The 17,752-nt window shown below is 38.4% G+C and overlaps 1 protein-coding gene across 7 annotated transcripts in view; it reads right to left on the bottom strand.

Annotated features, from left to right (window-relative positions):
• The window catches only part of RUFY3 (RUN and FYVE domain containing 3), an 80,253-nt gene that overhangs the window by 27,468 nt on the left and 35,033 nt on the right, over window positions 1-17,752 (bottom strand). For all 7 annotated transcript variants that reach the window (XM_019468061.2, XM_019468084.2, XM_019468078.2 and 4 more), the window contains 2 exons: window positions 1,269-1,442; window positions 347-464 (listed from right to left, as the gene is read on the bottom strand). In XM_019468061.2, coding sequence (XP_019323606.2) covers window positions 347-464; window positions 1,269-1,442 — 292 coding nt within the window. The remainder of the gene's footprint in view (window positions 1-346; window positions 465-1,268; window positions 1,443-17,752) is intronic.

A 17,752-nucleotide genomic window follows, 5' to 3' on the forward strand; every position in this document is an offset into this window, starting at 1 on the left:
AAAACTTCATTGAACACATTCTTTTTCTTAGTTGGGTCTAGCATCCTCCCTCCTAAGATCTGATTTCTTGAGACTCTAACTGATTCCCACAAGTACTTTTTACAAAATAAGAAAAATTTTGGCATTTTAATATGAATGCAACCTCTTTTAAATTAGTGGTAATTATCCCTCACAGACACACTTCTCTTAATATTCTATATCAGCAAGTCTCTTGTAGTAGTACATATTCATAAAAACAGCATGCATTCTGGACTGTTATGAAATAAATGATTATGGTCATCATTATCTTTAGACTTGAAGGCAATGGTTAATGTTTTCCTAGCAGAATTCTGGACCTTAAACTTACTTAAGTCCTGGAAGATCTTTAACACTTGCTGTTATCTCTGCAGCTTCTGGAACAAGCTTTTCTACCAGTTCTAGAGGCCCCCAGAAGGATTTATTTTGTCCAAGAAAAGTTTTCTTAGCTAAGGTGATAAAAACAAAGCAATGTTTTAATATCCCTTGCAACATAAACATGCCCTCCACACACAAACACATATACACACTTCTCTCTCATCTATTTAATCCTTTTTATCAGAGAATTAATTTCTGCATTATCAGACAGTTCTGAAATTATTCATGCTTTCAGAACAGATAACATTTTGTAAAAACCAAAAATCCCCCACTCCCCAAGACTCAGTCCTTCCTCTTTCAGGAAGAATTTATAACTAGACCTATAATAATAACAATAAAAGGCTTTAACAATATAGTACTTAAAGCTGTGTGGTATTAGTGAAGAAAAGAGTCCAATGGGAAAGAATATGTAACCTGGAAACAGGCTATTAACGACTGGGGAGGGAGCAGGAAGGAAGCAAAGTGAACTAGACCAGGTTCTGCCCTCAAAAGCTTATGGTCAAGTGGAAGAACACAGAAGCAAGACTCAGGAGATATGAATTCTAGCACTTGCTCTGCCCCCACTCACTGTGTGACCTTGGGCAAATTACCTCCCATTCTAGGCCTGTTTCCACCTGTCCAACAGAACTGCCGTATTGGACTAGATACTCGTAATGTCCTTTCCAGCTCTAGCATTTAAGGATTTAAGCCCTGCATGTCTTTTAATTCAACCACATCCCTGTCTCCCTGTCTGTGCTCATATAGGGTGCGTTCCAATAGATTAATATTATTAATTCAAGCCTCTTATTCTTTGGCTCCAGAAAGAACACTTTTCTTGAACACGTATTGCTAGAAAATAGCTGCGTGCACATTTGCATTCTGGGGCCATGGCCTACCCTTCAAGCCGTGTTTCAGGCAATGTTCCATCACCACGAAGAACTGCTGGAGGGGTGCATAGTCTGAGTCCAGAGTTCTTCCCAGGTTCAAAGCTGATTCAATCAAGCCCTTGATACTCAGCTTGGCCATGTTCATCAGGTTCATGCGTTCGTTAGCCATGAGATAATTAGGATCTACGGCCAAAGAGGGAGAGGATGGAGCCTGGTTAGTGGAAACAGCACATTTAGAAATTCAATGTTTCATTGTGTTGACGTTAGCATCGAAGGTGCAAAAGCAATGGTGGGTAGGACTGTTGGGTGTCTTGGCAAGAATGGAGACAGTGGTTTTGTATTCTCTGCCAAGTACTTGCTGTTAAAAAAAAGAAAGATGCCAGTTTCCCTTAGGAATATCCTTGATGCAACAGTGAAAATTACTTATTTTATCAAATTTCAACCATTGAGTACAGTCTTAATAATCTCACCACCACCTCTGCCCTAACCTAACCTGGGTGCCCATCCTAGCTCACTATTGCACAACCTTCACACTGGTCTCTGTGATTCCACCCTGGCCCTGCCCACCTCGTTCTCTACACAGTTTGTGAAGTGCTCTAAAAATTAAAGGCAATGTAGAAAAAAAAAGTACTTAAACTTTGTTCCAAGTATACGATTGACATTTATGTTAATTAGCATTATTATTATTTAAACTAAACATTACATAAACTAAAAATAATTAACCGTATTAACTCCCAAAATTTTAAGACTTAGCATAGAGTGTGATAAACTATTTGATGAAAGGGACTAAGTACCACATTTTATCCGACAGAACTCGGCACAATCCAGGCACCTTCTACCTTCACTTACTGGGGCCTACACTGTGTCAGGTACTGTGGGCTGCTTCTGACAGTTAACAATTTCAATCCCTCCTTATGTCAGGCTGTGAGACAGTTACCAGTAGCACCAACTTACAAACGAGGCTAAGCGTGTGAAAGAGCCAGTCCCTGGGCCCAGCCAGTAAGAGACAACAAAGCCAGAGTTCCAACTATATAAATCTGGCTTTGTTGTGCTGTTCTCTGAGGTAGTAGTTTTAAAGAAAAAAAAAGTCAGAATTGGTATATATATTGCCATTAATTCTTCCTTGCACAACAAATCAAATGTGACTCTCTTTCCTCAGGGCAGGTAAGTGTTGAGACCAGAATAAGCTCACAAGGTGAAATGCACAACAAAACTACCCCCTAAAACACAGCCGCTAAAACCAGTTTTATCAGACATTAATTCCCAACTTTGTCACTGGCATTTATGTGCACTCCAGTGTTTCTAACCTCCCATAATCACTGGAAGAAATGAATGGGATAAACGTGTGTGGGTGTGCATAAATGTTTGTGGACAGCAACTAGATTCTGTTTAACCTCCCAATAGATGGCAAGAAAATGTCACTGGAGAGCTGGATTGGAGACTCTTGCCAGAATGGTGATGGATTTACACTTCTACATTGCCTCATGTCATTCTTCTTACAATCAGTAGCAACATGTTCAAGGCATCTGTTTGTGGCCTGGGGTGCATAAACCATGCAGAAAGATGAACTAATGCCTAGGGAAATTAAATTCCTAATACCTCGGACGACTTAGTATGGTGCTATACCCTATTGAACTAATCTACATCAAACACAAACAACCCATTCATTCTTTAGAAAATACTGCTCTCAACTTCTGCACTACTAATGTTTTGGCCAGATAATTCTTTTTTTTTTGAGGGGGTGTGGGGTTGTTCTGTGAATTAAGTTTAGTAGCAACCCAAGCCTTTACCCACTAGGTGTCAGTAGCATCCTCCAGTTATGACAACCCAAAATATCTCCAGATACTGCCCAATGCCTGTCTCCTGGAAGACAAAATCAGGTTGCTACCCCACTGAGCACCACTACTCTAAACAAATAAAAGAAGGTCAAAAAAAATCAGGGTAATTTGACATTAGGCATAAAAAGCTCAAAAGACTTCACTGCTCATTATTAATTACTTAATGCAGAAGGTAAAATGTTTATTATTTAATGCTTATTATTATCATTTTTGGGTTGAATAGTATATAAGACTATGGGCATTACAAATCATTTTAATTACGTTTCCTGGTTAGTACGGAATCAAACTACTGAAAATAATTAGTACTTAAAATTAATTATTTCTTTGTTCCATTTTGTAATGTTGGGTACTAGTAAAGATCACCAAATCACTAACTTAATTTGTCACAAAATAAAAAATAATCTATTCAATCAGTTTGTTACTTGTCTTAAATCGTACTCGAGTGTAAAATGATTTTGTGGAACGAATATATGCTGTTAAAAAGGGTTGCAGTAACCCAAAGGGAGCATGGAAGGACTTCTGGGGTTCTGGTTTTTGGTGTGAAATTGTTGAGTGTGTGAAAATTCATTACACTGAATACTTACAATGTGGTATTTCCTGTATATTTTATAGTTTTAACCATAAAACTTTTCATTTTCAAGTTTTGTTATATTGTATAACCCAGAAATTTTTTTTTTTTTAATGTTTATTTATTTTTGAGAGAGACAGAGACAGAATGCGAGTGGGTTAGGGGCAGAGAGAGAGGAAGACACAGACTCCGAAGCAGGCTCCAGGCTCTGAGCTGTCAGCACAGAGCCTGACGCGGGGCTCAAACTCACGAGCTGTGAGATCATGACCTGAGCCGCAGCTGAACGCTCAACTGACTGAGCCACCCAGATGCCCCCCAGAAAATGGTTTTTAAAAGTGCATGGCTTTCAGGGGTGCCTGGGTGGCTCAGTTGCTTGAGCGTCCGACTCTTGAGTTTAGCTCAGGTCGTGATCCCAGGGTTGTGGGATCCAGCCATGTGTCGGGCTCTGCACTGAACGTGGAACCTACTTAAGATTTCTTTCTCTCTCTCCCTCTGCCCCTCTCCCCAGCTTGTGCATGGGCTAAAAAAAAAAAAAAAAAAAAAGTGAAAAAAAATGCATGACTTTCACAATGTTATGTCATATTTTTTCTAGGAGAAAAATAACTAAAAACGTTTAACAATGCTAACATTTAACACTATTATTTCAAAATCTGAACTTCTGTTCATTCATTCATTTTTTTCTATAAATAGCGACCATCTACTGGGTGTTAGATATTTAATGCTGGGATTCCAGAGATAAAAGACCTAGTTCCTGACATCAAAGTGCTATTTATCAAACTTGGTTTACACAAATGTTTGGAGAATGAAAACAGGGCAACTTACAGAGAACACTTGAAATTTCACAATAAACATTACCATCTTTGACAAAGATCAATTTTATTTCAGAACAAATAAAATTAAAATGTTTTTATATTAGGTCAAGTATCCTCTTTCTATGGAATCAAATGTAAATTTTATATAAATTTTAAGGCTAAGATACTAGATGCGATATTAATGTAAAATTTCAGACACACCGTATACAAGTCTAATACAATTTCTTCTGCCACTGGATATGGAAAAGTTTGAGAGTCTGTGTAAACGTACTGTAATAAGAACACTAACAAAAGTATACACAGGATATTATGAGAATATGCACAGAAGAAAGCTACCTGACCTGGCTCCCTTTTTCCTTCAAAAGAACTTTTTTTTAAGTTTATTGATTTATTTTGAGAGAGACAGAGACAATGTGAGTAGGGCGAGGGCTGCCAGCACAGAGCCTGATGCACGGCTTGAACCCACGAAACTGTGAGATCATGATCTGAGCTGAAACCAAGTGTCAGATGCTTAACCGACTGAGCCACCCAGATGCCCCTTCCCTTCAAATTTAAAGGGCAGGTATGTATATATTAAGTTCTCAGAGATGAGGCTATTTGGTTTTAAAAAAATATTTATTTATTTTGAGAGAGAGAGTGAGAAAGAGAGAAAGTGAGAGACAGTGGTGAGGGGCAGAAAAAGAGGGAGAGAGAGAATTCTAAGCAGGCTCCACGCTGTCAGCGCAGAACCTGATTCGGGGCTCAAACTCACAAACCGTGGCTTGAAGTCACAAACTGTGAGATCATGACCTAAGCCGAAATCAAGAGTCAGATGCTCAACTGACTAAGCCACCCAGGCACCTTGAGACTGTTTTTTTTTTCTCCAGCTAATAAAATGTTTTTAGTCACTCTGTAGCATTTTAAGAAAATTAAGAAATACATATTAACATGGCTAATTCTGAACACTGTACTGAAGGTGAAAGAATGCAATTAAAGAAGATAAACAAATTGGAGACATACAACCTGTGAAAGAGTGGGTCAAACATTACTCCTCTCACACGTTCTGATTCTACACCCAGAAAATCAAACAAAATATGCAAAAAAATATAATTCATTAAGGTACCAGTGTACAAAATTAATATACAGACATTATTAGGTGCCATACACATCAGTAACAGAGGGTGAGACTTTTGAGTTCAGTCTTTTTTTTTTTTTCTTTTTTTTTAATGTTTATTTATTTTTGAGACAGAGAGAGACAGAGCATGAATGGGGGAGGGGCAGAGAGAGAGGGAGACACAGAATCTGAAGCAGGCTCCAGGCTCTGAGCTGTCAGCACAGAGCCCGACGCGGGGCTCGAACTCACAGAGTGTGAGATCATGACCTGAGCCGAAGTCGGAAGCTCAACCGACTGAGACACCCAGGCACCCCAATTGAGTTCAGTCTTAAAGGACAGAAAGACATTGGTTTGGCAAAGAGCTGGGAAGGGAGCAGAATGGAAGGAACAGCTGGGGCAAAGGCACTGAAGAATGAAAAGAACTTGGCACATTAAGAAAAACAAAATGGAAAAAGTGCCATAGTTTATGGTACATATGAGTAAATGCTGTGAAATGAGATGAGGGAAATAGGTAAAAGAGAGACTGCTGAGGATCTTTGTTAAGGAGTATGGATTTTACTTTATCAGTAAAGAGTTTAATGAGAGGTGTGATGTCACAGATTTGAATCTTATTTATTTTTTAAAGTTTTATTTATTTAAGTAATCTGTACACCCAACACGGGGCTTGAACTCATGACCCCAAGATCAAGAGTCACATGCTCTTCCGCCTGAACCAGCTAGGCGCCCCACAGATATGAATTTTAGAGAAGCCATTGTCACAGCCACATGGAAGACAAACTGGAAGGGTGTTAGAACTCAACGCTGTGGAGCAAGTAAGGGTCTCCTGCAATAGTTGGGGAGAGAAACAATAAGGGAAGAGCCGTCGGAGCTGTGGGGAGAAGAGGGAATTAATTAGCTTTGGGGGCTGTTCTAGGGGTAGAATGTCAGGATTTCAGGACTTGATGACCACTTAGATGTGAGAGGAGGAGGAGGAAGAATGGAGAGTAATTTTCTAGTTTTGGTGAATAGATGGGTAGGGGTACAAAGCACCATGGTGGGGAACACACCAGGAGCAGTGGACTAAAGAAACTACAGAAATGACTATAGTTACAATAATCAACTATATTAATTGATTTTCAAACCAAAGTTCTTTCAAGAATATGTGTATGTTTATTATAGGTCTTCAAGACTGCTAATTTCTATATGAGGAAATATTAATGAACTTTACAGAGTAATGAGGCTCATTTAGTTAATAGTGATGACAAAAGTGAATCCAAAGTCACATAACTAAGAGTGACACTGAGTCACACTGTTCTGCAAACCCATCATCTGACCAAGACCCCATTCCATCTCTTTAGTGAAATGACTAATGTTCATACGGAGAAATCTTGAAATATTTTAAGAATAATTGAAGAAAATTAAGTTATACTTAACATATATTAATATTAAGTATGTTATATTGTACCCAATTCTGGGTAAGTTGGGAATAATTTGTATGTAACACAAGCAGTTACTCTTTAGAATTTCCTGGTTATTTGACAGATCAAAAATTTAGACTATATGAGAAACAAAAGTTGCCATACAGAGATTTTCAAAAGATACCTAAGAACATTAACATGAGATTAAAAACGACAAAATAACAAAGATATAGAGAGGAAAGCTTACTGTGTTCACAATGTTTGAAGGCCAATAATTCCTAAATAAATCTATTTTCAACCTTTTCTGTAATATTCCTTTTTTTAACGTATTTATTATTATTTTTTAAGTGTTTTATTTATTTTTCAGAGAGCACGCAAGTGGGGGAGGGGCAGAGAGAGAAGGGGACAGAGGATCCAAAGCGGGCTCCGCACTGACAGCAGCAAGCCCAATGCAGGGCTCAAACCCACGAGCCGCGAAATCATGACCTGAGCTAGACAGACACTCAACCAACTGAGCCACCCAGGTACCCCTGTACTATTTCTTAAAAACTGGGCATAGAATTGCTAGTCCTTGATAGTGAACAAATTACTGAAAGCACTACAAGATCTTATAATAAAACACAATTTGACTATTCTAATGACACTTGAGAATCATGAACTTTGACTCAATCCTCATTTAAAAATAATCAATAGATGGGGTACCTGGGTGGCTCAGTCAGTTAAGCGTCCAACTCTTGGTTTCAGTTCAGGTCATGATCTCATGGTTTGTTCCAACCCCATGTTGGGCTCTGCGCTGACAGCGTGGGGTCTGTTTGGGATTCTCTCTCTCTGTCCCTCCCCTCGCTCACTTTAATAAATAAGTTCTCCAAATAAATAAGTAAACCTAAATAGTATTAAAAAAATAATCAATAGATGGGGTGTCTGGTTGGCTCTGTCGGTAGAGCATGCAACTCTTGATCTCCGGGTTGTAAGTTTGAACCCCATGCTGGGTGTAGAGATTAACTTAGAAATAAAATCTTTTTAGGGTGGCTGAGTCGGTTAAATGTCCAACTTCAGCTCAGGTCATGATCTCATGGTTCCAGCCCCAGGTCGGGCTCTGTGCTGACGGCTCAGAGCCTGGAGCCTGCTTCACATTCTGTGTCTCCATCTTTCTCTCTCTCTGCCCCTCCCCCACTCATGCTCTGTCTCTTTCTCTCTCTCTCTCAAAAATAAATAAAAACATTAAAAAAATCTTTTCAAAAATGTAAAAATAATCAAGAGTCTTAGGACCCTTAGATTATCTATGTACCCATATCTATCTATTCTCCTTAATGCCATTCCAAATACCATATAAAATTCTACTCGAGTAATAAAGAGGAAGTACACTTGAGTAACATTTTGTCTGGTTGAAATCTTAAAGACGTTAGTCAAGAAAATTTAACAACAAATTTATCCTTATTGCTACCTTTCCTTGGTAATAGCGTAATCAAAGATGTGCTTCACTAAAATCCATCCTTATTATCAGGAACACTATATCCACCCATTACTCTTAATCTGTTTGATATTAATCACTTCTTTGTACCAATTAACTTATGACACCAGGCAAGGAGTCTCATTTCTTTGGGGCTTCAATATCCTCATCTGTGAAATGAGGGTTAAGCTTGTTCAGTAATTCTTTTATCTGGTGGAAACAACACACACCCATATCGATCCTAATGACTCCCTGCAGCACCAATTTTCAAGGAGTCGGGGGAGTATATTATTAACTCTGGAATGGAGAGAAAAAACAGGTTTTGGAAAACCCCACAAATGACCCTGATACCAAATGAACTAGATCCTTGCCACTGCACATGTAGCCCTGGCATCAAAATTAGCATCACCTGGACGCTTTTGGAAATGGGAGGCCTTAGGCTCCAATGGTACCACTGAATCAGGTTCTGCACTTTAACTCGACCCGAGGTGATCTATATATGCATTAAAGTTTGACAAGGCACTGACCTACATGACTCTTCCAGCTCTAGCATAACTTAATTCCATGATTTCACAGAAGCTTCCTCAAAGGGCAACCAGTAAACACATATACCAGTGGAAAGCCCCAGGAAGAAGGGGTAATAAAAGATTAGAACAGAAATAAACAGCACATTAAAGTACTGAGAAAATCAATGAAACCTGAAGTTGGTTCTTTGATAAGATCAACAACTGACAAATATTTAGCTTGATTGACCAATAGAAAAAGAGAGAAGACTTAAATTGCTAAACTGAGGAATGAAGAGGAGACATTATTGTTGACCTTACAGAAACAAAAAGGATTGGAAGGGAATACTACTGACAACTGTATGCCAAAATATTAGACAACCTAGACAAAATGAACAATTTCTAACAAAGATACAGATCACCAAAACTGACTTAAGAAACAGAAAATCCATAACAGGTAAAGATACGGAATTTGTCAGTAAAAAAAACATCCCACAGAGGTGCCTTGGTGGCTTAGTCAATTGAGCATCTGAGTCTTGATTTCGGCTCAGGTCATGATCCCAGGGTCGTGGAATCAAGCCTCACATCAGTCTCAACATGGGCACTCTCTATCTTCCTTTGCCCTTCTCCCCTGCTCTCTCTCTCTCTCTCTTTAAAAACAAAACAAAACAAGAAAAAAAAAAATCCCACAGAGAAGAAGCTGGAACCAGAGGGCTTCATTATTGAAATCTATCAGACATTCAAAAAAATAATGAAAATAACCCTTCATAAACAATTCTAAAAAACTGGAAGATGGAACATTTCCCATTTCATTCTATGAAACCAATTATTACCTTAGATCAAAATCAGGCAACTATATATAAAAAAACTATAGATTAATAAATACCTCTTATGAATATAGATGCAAAACCCTCAACAAAGTACTTACAAACCAAATCTAGCAACATATAAAAGGGATTATACAACATGACCAAATGGTTTTTTAAATGACACCAAAAGTGGGGCACCTGTGTGGCTCAGTCGGTTAAGCGTCCGACTTTGGCTCAGGTCACGATCTCATGGTTCAAGGGTTTGAGTCCCACATTGGGCTCTGTGCTCATAGCTCAGAGCCTGGAGCCTGCCTCACATTCTGTGTGTCTCTCTCTCTGCCCCTTCCCCACTTGTGCTCGCTCTTGCTCTCTCTCTCTCAAAAATAAGTAAATACTAAAAAAAAATAATAAATGACTCCAAAAGCACAGCAACAGAAAAAACAAACAACTGGATTTTATAAAAATTAAAAAAATTTGTGCTTCAAAGGACATCATTAAAAAGTGAAAAGAGAGCCTACAGAATGGGAGAAAAAAATCACATTATATCCAATATCTAGAATATACAAAGAACTCTTACAATTCAACAAAAGACAACCCAGTAAAAAAGAATGGGCAAAGGATTTGAACATTTTTTTCAGAGAAGATATACATATAAATGGCAAACAAGTACATGAAATAATGCTCATTGGGAAAATGCAAATCAAAAACACAATGAGATACCACTTCACATTCACTAAGATGGATGTAATCAAAAAAAATTTTTTTTAAAGGAAAATAACAAGTGTTGACAAGAACGTGGAGAAATTGGAACCCTAGTTCACTATTGGCAGGAATGTAAAATGGTACAGCTGCTTTGGAAAACAGTCTGGCAGTTCCCCAAAGGTTAAACCATAGTCACCAATATGACCCAGCAATTCCCCTTTTAGGTGTATAACCAAAAGAAGGGAAAACACATGTCCATATAAAACATATAAAGTTGCATGTTCATAGCAACTTTACTCATAATAGTCTAAACATGGAAATAGTACAAATGTCCATCAATTGATGAATGGAGAAATAAAATGTGGTATGTTCAATGAAATGTCATTCACAGCAATAAAAAGGAATGAGGTACTGATACATGCCATGTTATGTATGAACCTTGAAAACACCATGCTGAATGTAAGAAGCCAGGCACTAAAGGCCCCATGTTTAATGACCATTCACATGAAATGTCCAGAACAGGCAAATCTATAGAAACAGAAAGTGGGTGAGTAGTTGCCAGGACCTGGGGGAAAGAGGGATAGGAACTCAATGGTAATAGATATGTATAGGGGTTTTTTTTTGTAGGGTGATGAGAAGGAGAAGGCTCAGTAGCTCAGCACTGGTCTTGTATAGGGTGATGAGAATATTCCGGTAGTCGTGATGGAGGTACAACTTTATAAATATAGTAACTACTAAATGATACAGCTGAGAGTGGTGACTCTTATGGTATGTGAATTATATCTCAATAAGGCAGTTCTTTCAAAAAACTAGAAACTTGCTGGAGGGGAGGGGGGCAGGGGGATGAGTTAAATAGGTAATGGGTATTAAGGAGAAAACTTGTTTTGATGAGCACGGGGTGCTGTATGTAAGTGATGAGTCACTAAATTCTTCACCTGAAACTTACTGTTACACTCTATGTTAACAAACAAGAATTTAAGTAGCAACTTGGAAAGAAAAAACAAACAAATAAATAAAATTAGGAAGATAATAGCAGCATTAAAAAATTAAAAAATAAAAAAACTAGAGACTTAAGATATATAATCATGTATATTATGTATGGATCCTGATTTGAATAAACCAATTAAAAAGAGACATTTAAGACAAGCAACCTTTGAAAATGAGCTGAATAAATAGTAGGTACTATTAAGAAATTATTGTTAATATCGAAGTGCTTACAAGTGGTAAGGAATACTGTTTGGAGTTTTCTTTAAAATGCAGATCTTCTGGGGCACCTGAGTGGCTCAGTCGGTTGAGCATCTGACTTCAGCTTGGGTCATGATCTCATGGTTAATGGGTTTGAGCCCCGCATCGGGCTCTGTGCTGACAGCTCAGAGCCTGAAGCCTGCTTTGGATTCTGTCTCCCTCGCTTTCTGCACCTCCCCCGCTCATGCTCTGTCTCTGTCCCTCAAAATAAATAAATGTTAAAAAAAAATTTTAAAAATAAAAATAAAAAAATACAGATCTTCTTCAAGATACGATGGGGTTACATCCCAACCAACGCATTTTCCATTGAAAATATCATAAATTAACACCTAACCTTTAACAGACCTAGCCTACCTTAAACATACTCAGTCACATTAGCCTAGAGGTGGGCAAAATCATCTAACAAAAGCCTATTTTATCACAAAGTGTTGAATACCCCATGTCATTTATTAAATACTGTACTGAGAGTGAAAAATGAATGGCTGTATGGCACAGGATGGTTTTAAGTGTATCAGATGTTTACCTTGTGACTGCATGGCTTGACTGGGAGCCACATTTCTCTGCTATTGCCCACCGTCATGGGAAAGCTTGGGAAAAGGTGAAAATTCACAATGTGAAGTATGGTTTCTACTGAATGAATATCCCTTTCACACCACCATAAAGTAAAAAAGTCATAAGTTGGGGGTTGTAAGTACTCCAGGAACAAAAATATGGAAATTGATGAAATAAGATCAGCAAATATTGACAATTATTAAAGCTGGGTGATGGCAACTTTAGGCTTCATTACTCTGTGTAGTTGAAAACTTCCATAATTAAAAATAAAAAAGAGGTTCTGTTTTCTTTTGCTTCAGGTCAAGGTTTAACTGCCAACCTCCAATGAGAAGACTACCTCTATACTGTTTTCCCATCTCTGAAAATAACCAAAACCCCCTTCTGATTGGCATTAATACTGAACTGAATGATCTTATTTGGTGATTTAATGTTTCCAAACCATTCTTTTATATACTATCACTCATTCTTGATAAGGCATTGTGAACTTTATATGTATATCCTGAACAAAGAGCTCCTAAAACCCTTAAAATTTCCTAAGTGATAAGAGCCATAGAAACATCTTTTGTTATATGTGGTTTTTGTCCCTGACTCCTGAAATAGCTCCAGAGTTAAGGGTAAAAGAAGCATTTTTGGAAAGTCCCTAAGGATGGGGGCTGGTTACCCAGGAGCAATAGCCATGTGATTAAAGGGTTGGAAGTTTCAGCTGTGCCCCACCCCCCAACTCCAGGGAGGGGAGAGGGGCTGAAGATTGAGTTCAGTCATCAATGACCAATAATTTAATCAATCAGGCCTATATAATGAAACTTGCATAAAAATCCTAACCAAAAGGGATGAGACAGCCACTGGGTTGGTGGACACACTGAGGTGCTAGGAGGGTGAAGCACCCAGAGAGAGTATGGAACCTTTGCGCTCCTTCCCACACACTTAGCCCTATGCACCTCTTCCACCTGGCTGTCCCTGAGTTGTATTCTTTTGTAATACACCATAATCTAGCAAGTAAACTCTCTTCCTGAGGCCTGAGCCATTCTGGCAAATTATCAAACTTTATGAGAGGGTCACAAGAACCTCTGATTTAGACCTAGTTGGTCAGAAGCAGAGGTGATAACCTGGCCTAGCAATTAGCATCTGAAATGAGGGGGCACCTTGTAGGAGTAACCTCCTAACCCATGGAGTCTGCACTAACTCCAGGTAGATGGTGTCAGAATTGAACTGATGCTAGCGAATTGGTTGGTGTGGGAAAATCCCCCGCATAATTGGTGTCAGAAGTAGTGTGAGCAGTAAAGGAAAAGTGTTTTTCTTTTAGGCATCCACTATCTTTAATGTTTAAAAGATGTCCATTTACATACACTCTTTTCCAAGAGTTTCCTATGAAAATGCACTGGTTTCTTCTTCATTAGGCTCCCATATCATAATATAATCAATTTTTGTTTTGGGAGCTTCCCGAACTCAACACCACAGAAGAATACCTAGAAAATTTCCGGGAACATTTATAAGTTAGGACAACAGTCAGTCGTCTCTGTTTTGAGGCAACATAAGAAATTTAGGAGATAAGTACAAACCCAAAAGTTCCTTGCTTTGCTCAGCTTATTCCATAGAAATAGTTTAAATGTTGAGGGCACCACTGTGACTTAGGACAGCTAGAGCTCTGATCTAGAAGAGTTAGATCTCCATTTCTCACATTCCCTGACACTGGGGAAATTTCTCATTTCTTTATATTTTACCTGTAAAATGTTGGGAGAGACAATCCTCCTTGGCCCTCTTGTGCCATTACACATCTTTACTGGGTTGTATCAAGACTGCAACAAGACCGGGGCACCTGGGTGGCTCAGTCGGTTAAGCGGCCGACTTCGGCTCAGGTCATGATCTCACAGTCCGTGAGTTTGTGCCCCGCGTCGGGCTCTGTGCTGACAGCTCAGAGCCTGGAGCCCGTTTCAGATTCTGTGTCTCCCTCTCTCTCTCTGACCCTCCCCTGCTCATGCTCTCTCTCTGTCTCAAAAATAAATAAGCGTTAAAAAAAAAAAAAATTAAAAAAAAAAAAAAAAAAAAGACTGCAACAAGACCTTGACCACTCTTTTATCTGGGTCATCTGTCAGGGCTGCTTATGCAGCTGATAGTCATGAGAGGTGAGGCTTTCTTACTGCTTCCTATAAAAGCAATGGGTTCTCCAAAGTCAGTGTTCCTCAGCTGCAACACCCACCCACCACATGCAGAGCATCGTGCTGAGCCTTACGGTGTCTACTAGGTAGGACTTTTGTGCAAGACACCAGTATGCTGATGTTCAGGCTGTTTGCAGCATTATGAGTAATAAAGTCCTTTGTCTCCCACTAGGAGTCTTGTATCTTTTGCCAGTATCTAAGAACAGAATTAGACTAATTTTTCAGCTTGTAAGTAGGGTAAACTCCAGACCTGACCAAAAACCTGGAATAATCTCGATCTTTAGGTTAATGCCGGGAATACTGTACACCTGTGTTCCAAATGAGACACCACTAAATACTGTAGGATTTGAGGAAGACCCTCAAGGTGAAATCACAGAAAACACGGAAGAATGCATTCCAAAAGGTGGGAATGGGTGTGTGAAATGAGGTAAAGAGAATCGGAATGGCATGGGGAGAGCTGGCAAGCACGGGAAAGGCAGTCAGGTGACAGAGGTCTCTAAAAGCAGACAGGTAATGAAACAGGTAATGAGAACCACTCTAGGTTTTGAGCAGAGAGGTGGTGTAATCAAAACTTTGAAGATGATGAGTCTGAGAGGATTATGCACAGTGAATTTGGGCGGGGGGAAGAGGACCAAAACTGCTACCATGAAGGACTGTACCAGTTAAGGAAACAGAACAGTCACGAACAGCCAAAGTTTTTGCCCCGTGAGACTGGAAATGAAAATGAAAAAACTGAGTAACTATTTGGGGGTAAAATCAGGTTGGTTTCAGATATGGTAAAGGACATTTATGTGGAAGTATTCTCAACATATTTTTTCACCACATAGCTGTAAATACAAATTAAAGTTTGAGGTTGGATAATCAATAGCATAGGGATAATAGTGGCAATTATTAGATGCTTTCACCAGAGGAGATGGTTTATACAGAAACAGAAGGATAAAGGGTTAGTTGCCCAGCCTTTGGAGGATGACAATAACTGTATGCAGGAAACAGAATCTAAAATAGAGCCATTTCAGGAAGAGCTCTCCTTCTTAGAGCTTAGTACCTACAGCAACTTTCAAACTAAAGGTCACACTCCTTAGTGGAGTATAAAATTGATTTACTATGTCTCACCATAGTAAGGTCATGTATTGATACATGTTCTAGAGGTCATGTTCTAGGTACATACAAATAAATGATGTATGTACTGAGTTTTGATGAAAACATATTTTTACAGTGGGTTTTAAGTCAAATAGGTTTGAACTCTGGTGTAGTGGTCAAGGGCACAAGCTTTGGAGTGAGCCTGTGGGAGTTTGAACTCTAGTTGAATTCTACCCTGTGCGATCCTGGGCAAGTTTATCTCTTTTTTCTCTGCACTTTTTTTTGAGATAATTGTTGATTCACATGCAGTTCTAAAAATTGTAGTGGTTGTGTGTACCCTTAACCTAGTTCCCCCAAATGTAACACTTTGCAAAAACTAGAGTACATTATCATAACCAGAATACTCATATTGAATCACAGTTAAGACACACAACGTTGCCATCAACACAAGGATCCCTCATCTTGCCCTTTTAAAGCCAAACTCACTTTCCTCCAGCCCCCTACCCTCTCCTAACCCTTGGCAACTACTATTTTCCACTTCTATACTTTTGTCATTTCAAGAATATTATATAAACGTAATCACACAGTATGTAACTTTTTAAATTGGCGTTTTTTTCCCCACTCAGCATAATTCCTTATATCCATCCAAGTTGTTGGGTGTATCAATAGCTTGTTCCTTTTTATTGCTGAGCAGTATTCCACCTGGCAATTTTCTTCATGGGATAGGCCTCACTTTCCTCATTTATAAAACAATACTAGGGTTTTGAAGACTAAACAAATTAGTATGTTTTAAATATTTAGAAATGCTTGGGACATGCTAAGAATAAAACATTGTTAGTGATTAAAATTATTATGGTTTTCCATAAATATAAGTGCAACAATTTTATTTAAAATAAACCTTTACTCAATGACTATGTGACACAGTGTTACATGCTAAGAATATCTCTTAGATATGTTCCTTCCATTTTTCACGATGGCGGACATTAAGTCTTAACCCAAAAGAAAATGTCAAGGAACCAGTAAGCAATCTTGATCAAATAGTATTTCACAAAGGGGTATCATTTCCCTAATTCAAGTAACATCCCAACTATTTCAATGCTCAGATAGATGGGCAATAACCTGGACAACTGCAAATTCACTGAATCCATTTAAGAGGCTGGTAATGAGTACAGAAAGGAATTTAATATTTGAGAAACTAAAGATAGTAAATTATCCGCTTTTATTATTTCATTTAATCTTCATAATTTTTTCGTGAGTTTCCAAACTTTTAGACACAAATTAATAGTATATAATGAGATGGGATGCCAGATGATTGATCAGTGTTGCAAGCAAGATACATTTTCATCCTCAGAAGACATTTCATATTCTGTTAGACAGGAGTGACAGACACACTGAATGTAAAACCAACAACCATTACTGTAAGAAATCAGTTTGCCAGAAGAAACTTCAATCTTGACAAAATTTAAAACAAAACAAAACCCAAAAGCTAATAGTTCTAATCTGCAACCTCTTAGAGTTTGTTATGTTAAAAAGCAAATTTTCAGGAGGCTGGAGGCCACTGTTAACACTTCATCTATTAAAAAGTCCACTGTTATGACACATCCATAATAACAGATAAGAGACAGAATTGAAACAGTTCAGCGGTAAAGGTCTCCTGAAAAGATCTACATACATCTCAGCTTTCTCAGATCTGAAACCAGAACCCACCCCAGGCTCTGAGTTGCTAACTCTGTTACATGTGGGTAATACTCTTTAACTCATGTTTATTCTTGTAACAAGCACTTTTATAAAAACTCTTGTTATGTAATAACATAGTAAAACTCTAGCATTTTACATAACTGAAATGAGGCAAGAGAAGTAGAAAATGATAATAAAAAAGACAGGGATGAATGACTCAAAAAAGTTAATGAGTAAAGCCCCTTCCCTTCCACCATTCTGATTGTCATTTTTTTTTTAAACTCCATTCCAGATAGACTTTTCTGTAAATACGTTCTTGACCAACATTACCATACACTACATGACCGGTAATTTACTACTATCATCAAAGTATTGAGACAGTTCACATCTTCTGGGCTTTTTATGTGCTATACTGTTACAATTCACCTCATTTCCCTTTCTGATTTCACCTGTGGCAATCATTCACAAAAATTCCCGCAAAAACAAGATGAAAAAGAGGAGGCTGACTCTCACAGTAGGCTTGATTCTTTCAGTAGTACACTGTATTAAAGAAATGGAATTTTGTCAGGTTGACTCCTAGGGAAGAAGTATGCAGCATTTTTTTTTTTTTA

Source organism: Panthera pardus, unplaced genomic scaffold (genome assembly GCF_024362965.1).
Source record: "Panthera pardus isolate Hobbes unplaced genomic scaffold, ASM2436296v1 HiC_scaffold_13, whole genome shotgun sequence".
NCBI classification, from domain to species: domain Eukaryota; kingdom Metazoa; phylum Chordata; class Mammalia; order Carnivora; family Felidae; genus Panthera; species Panthera pardus.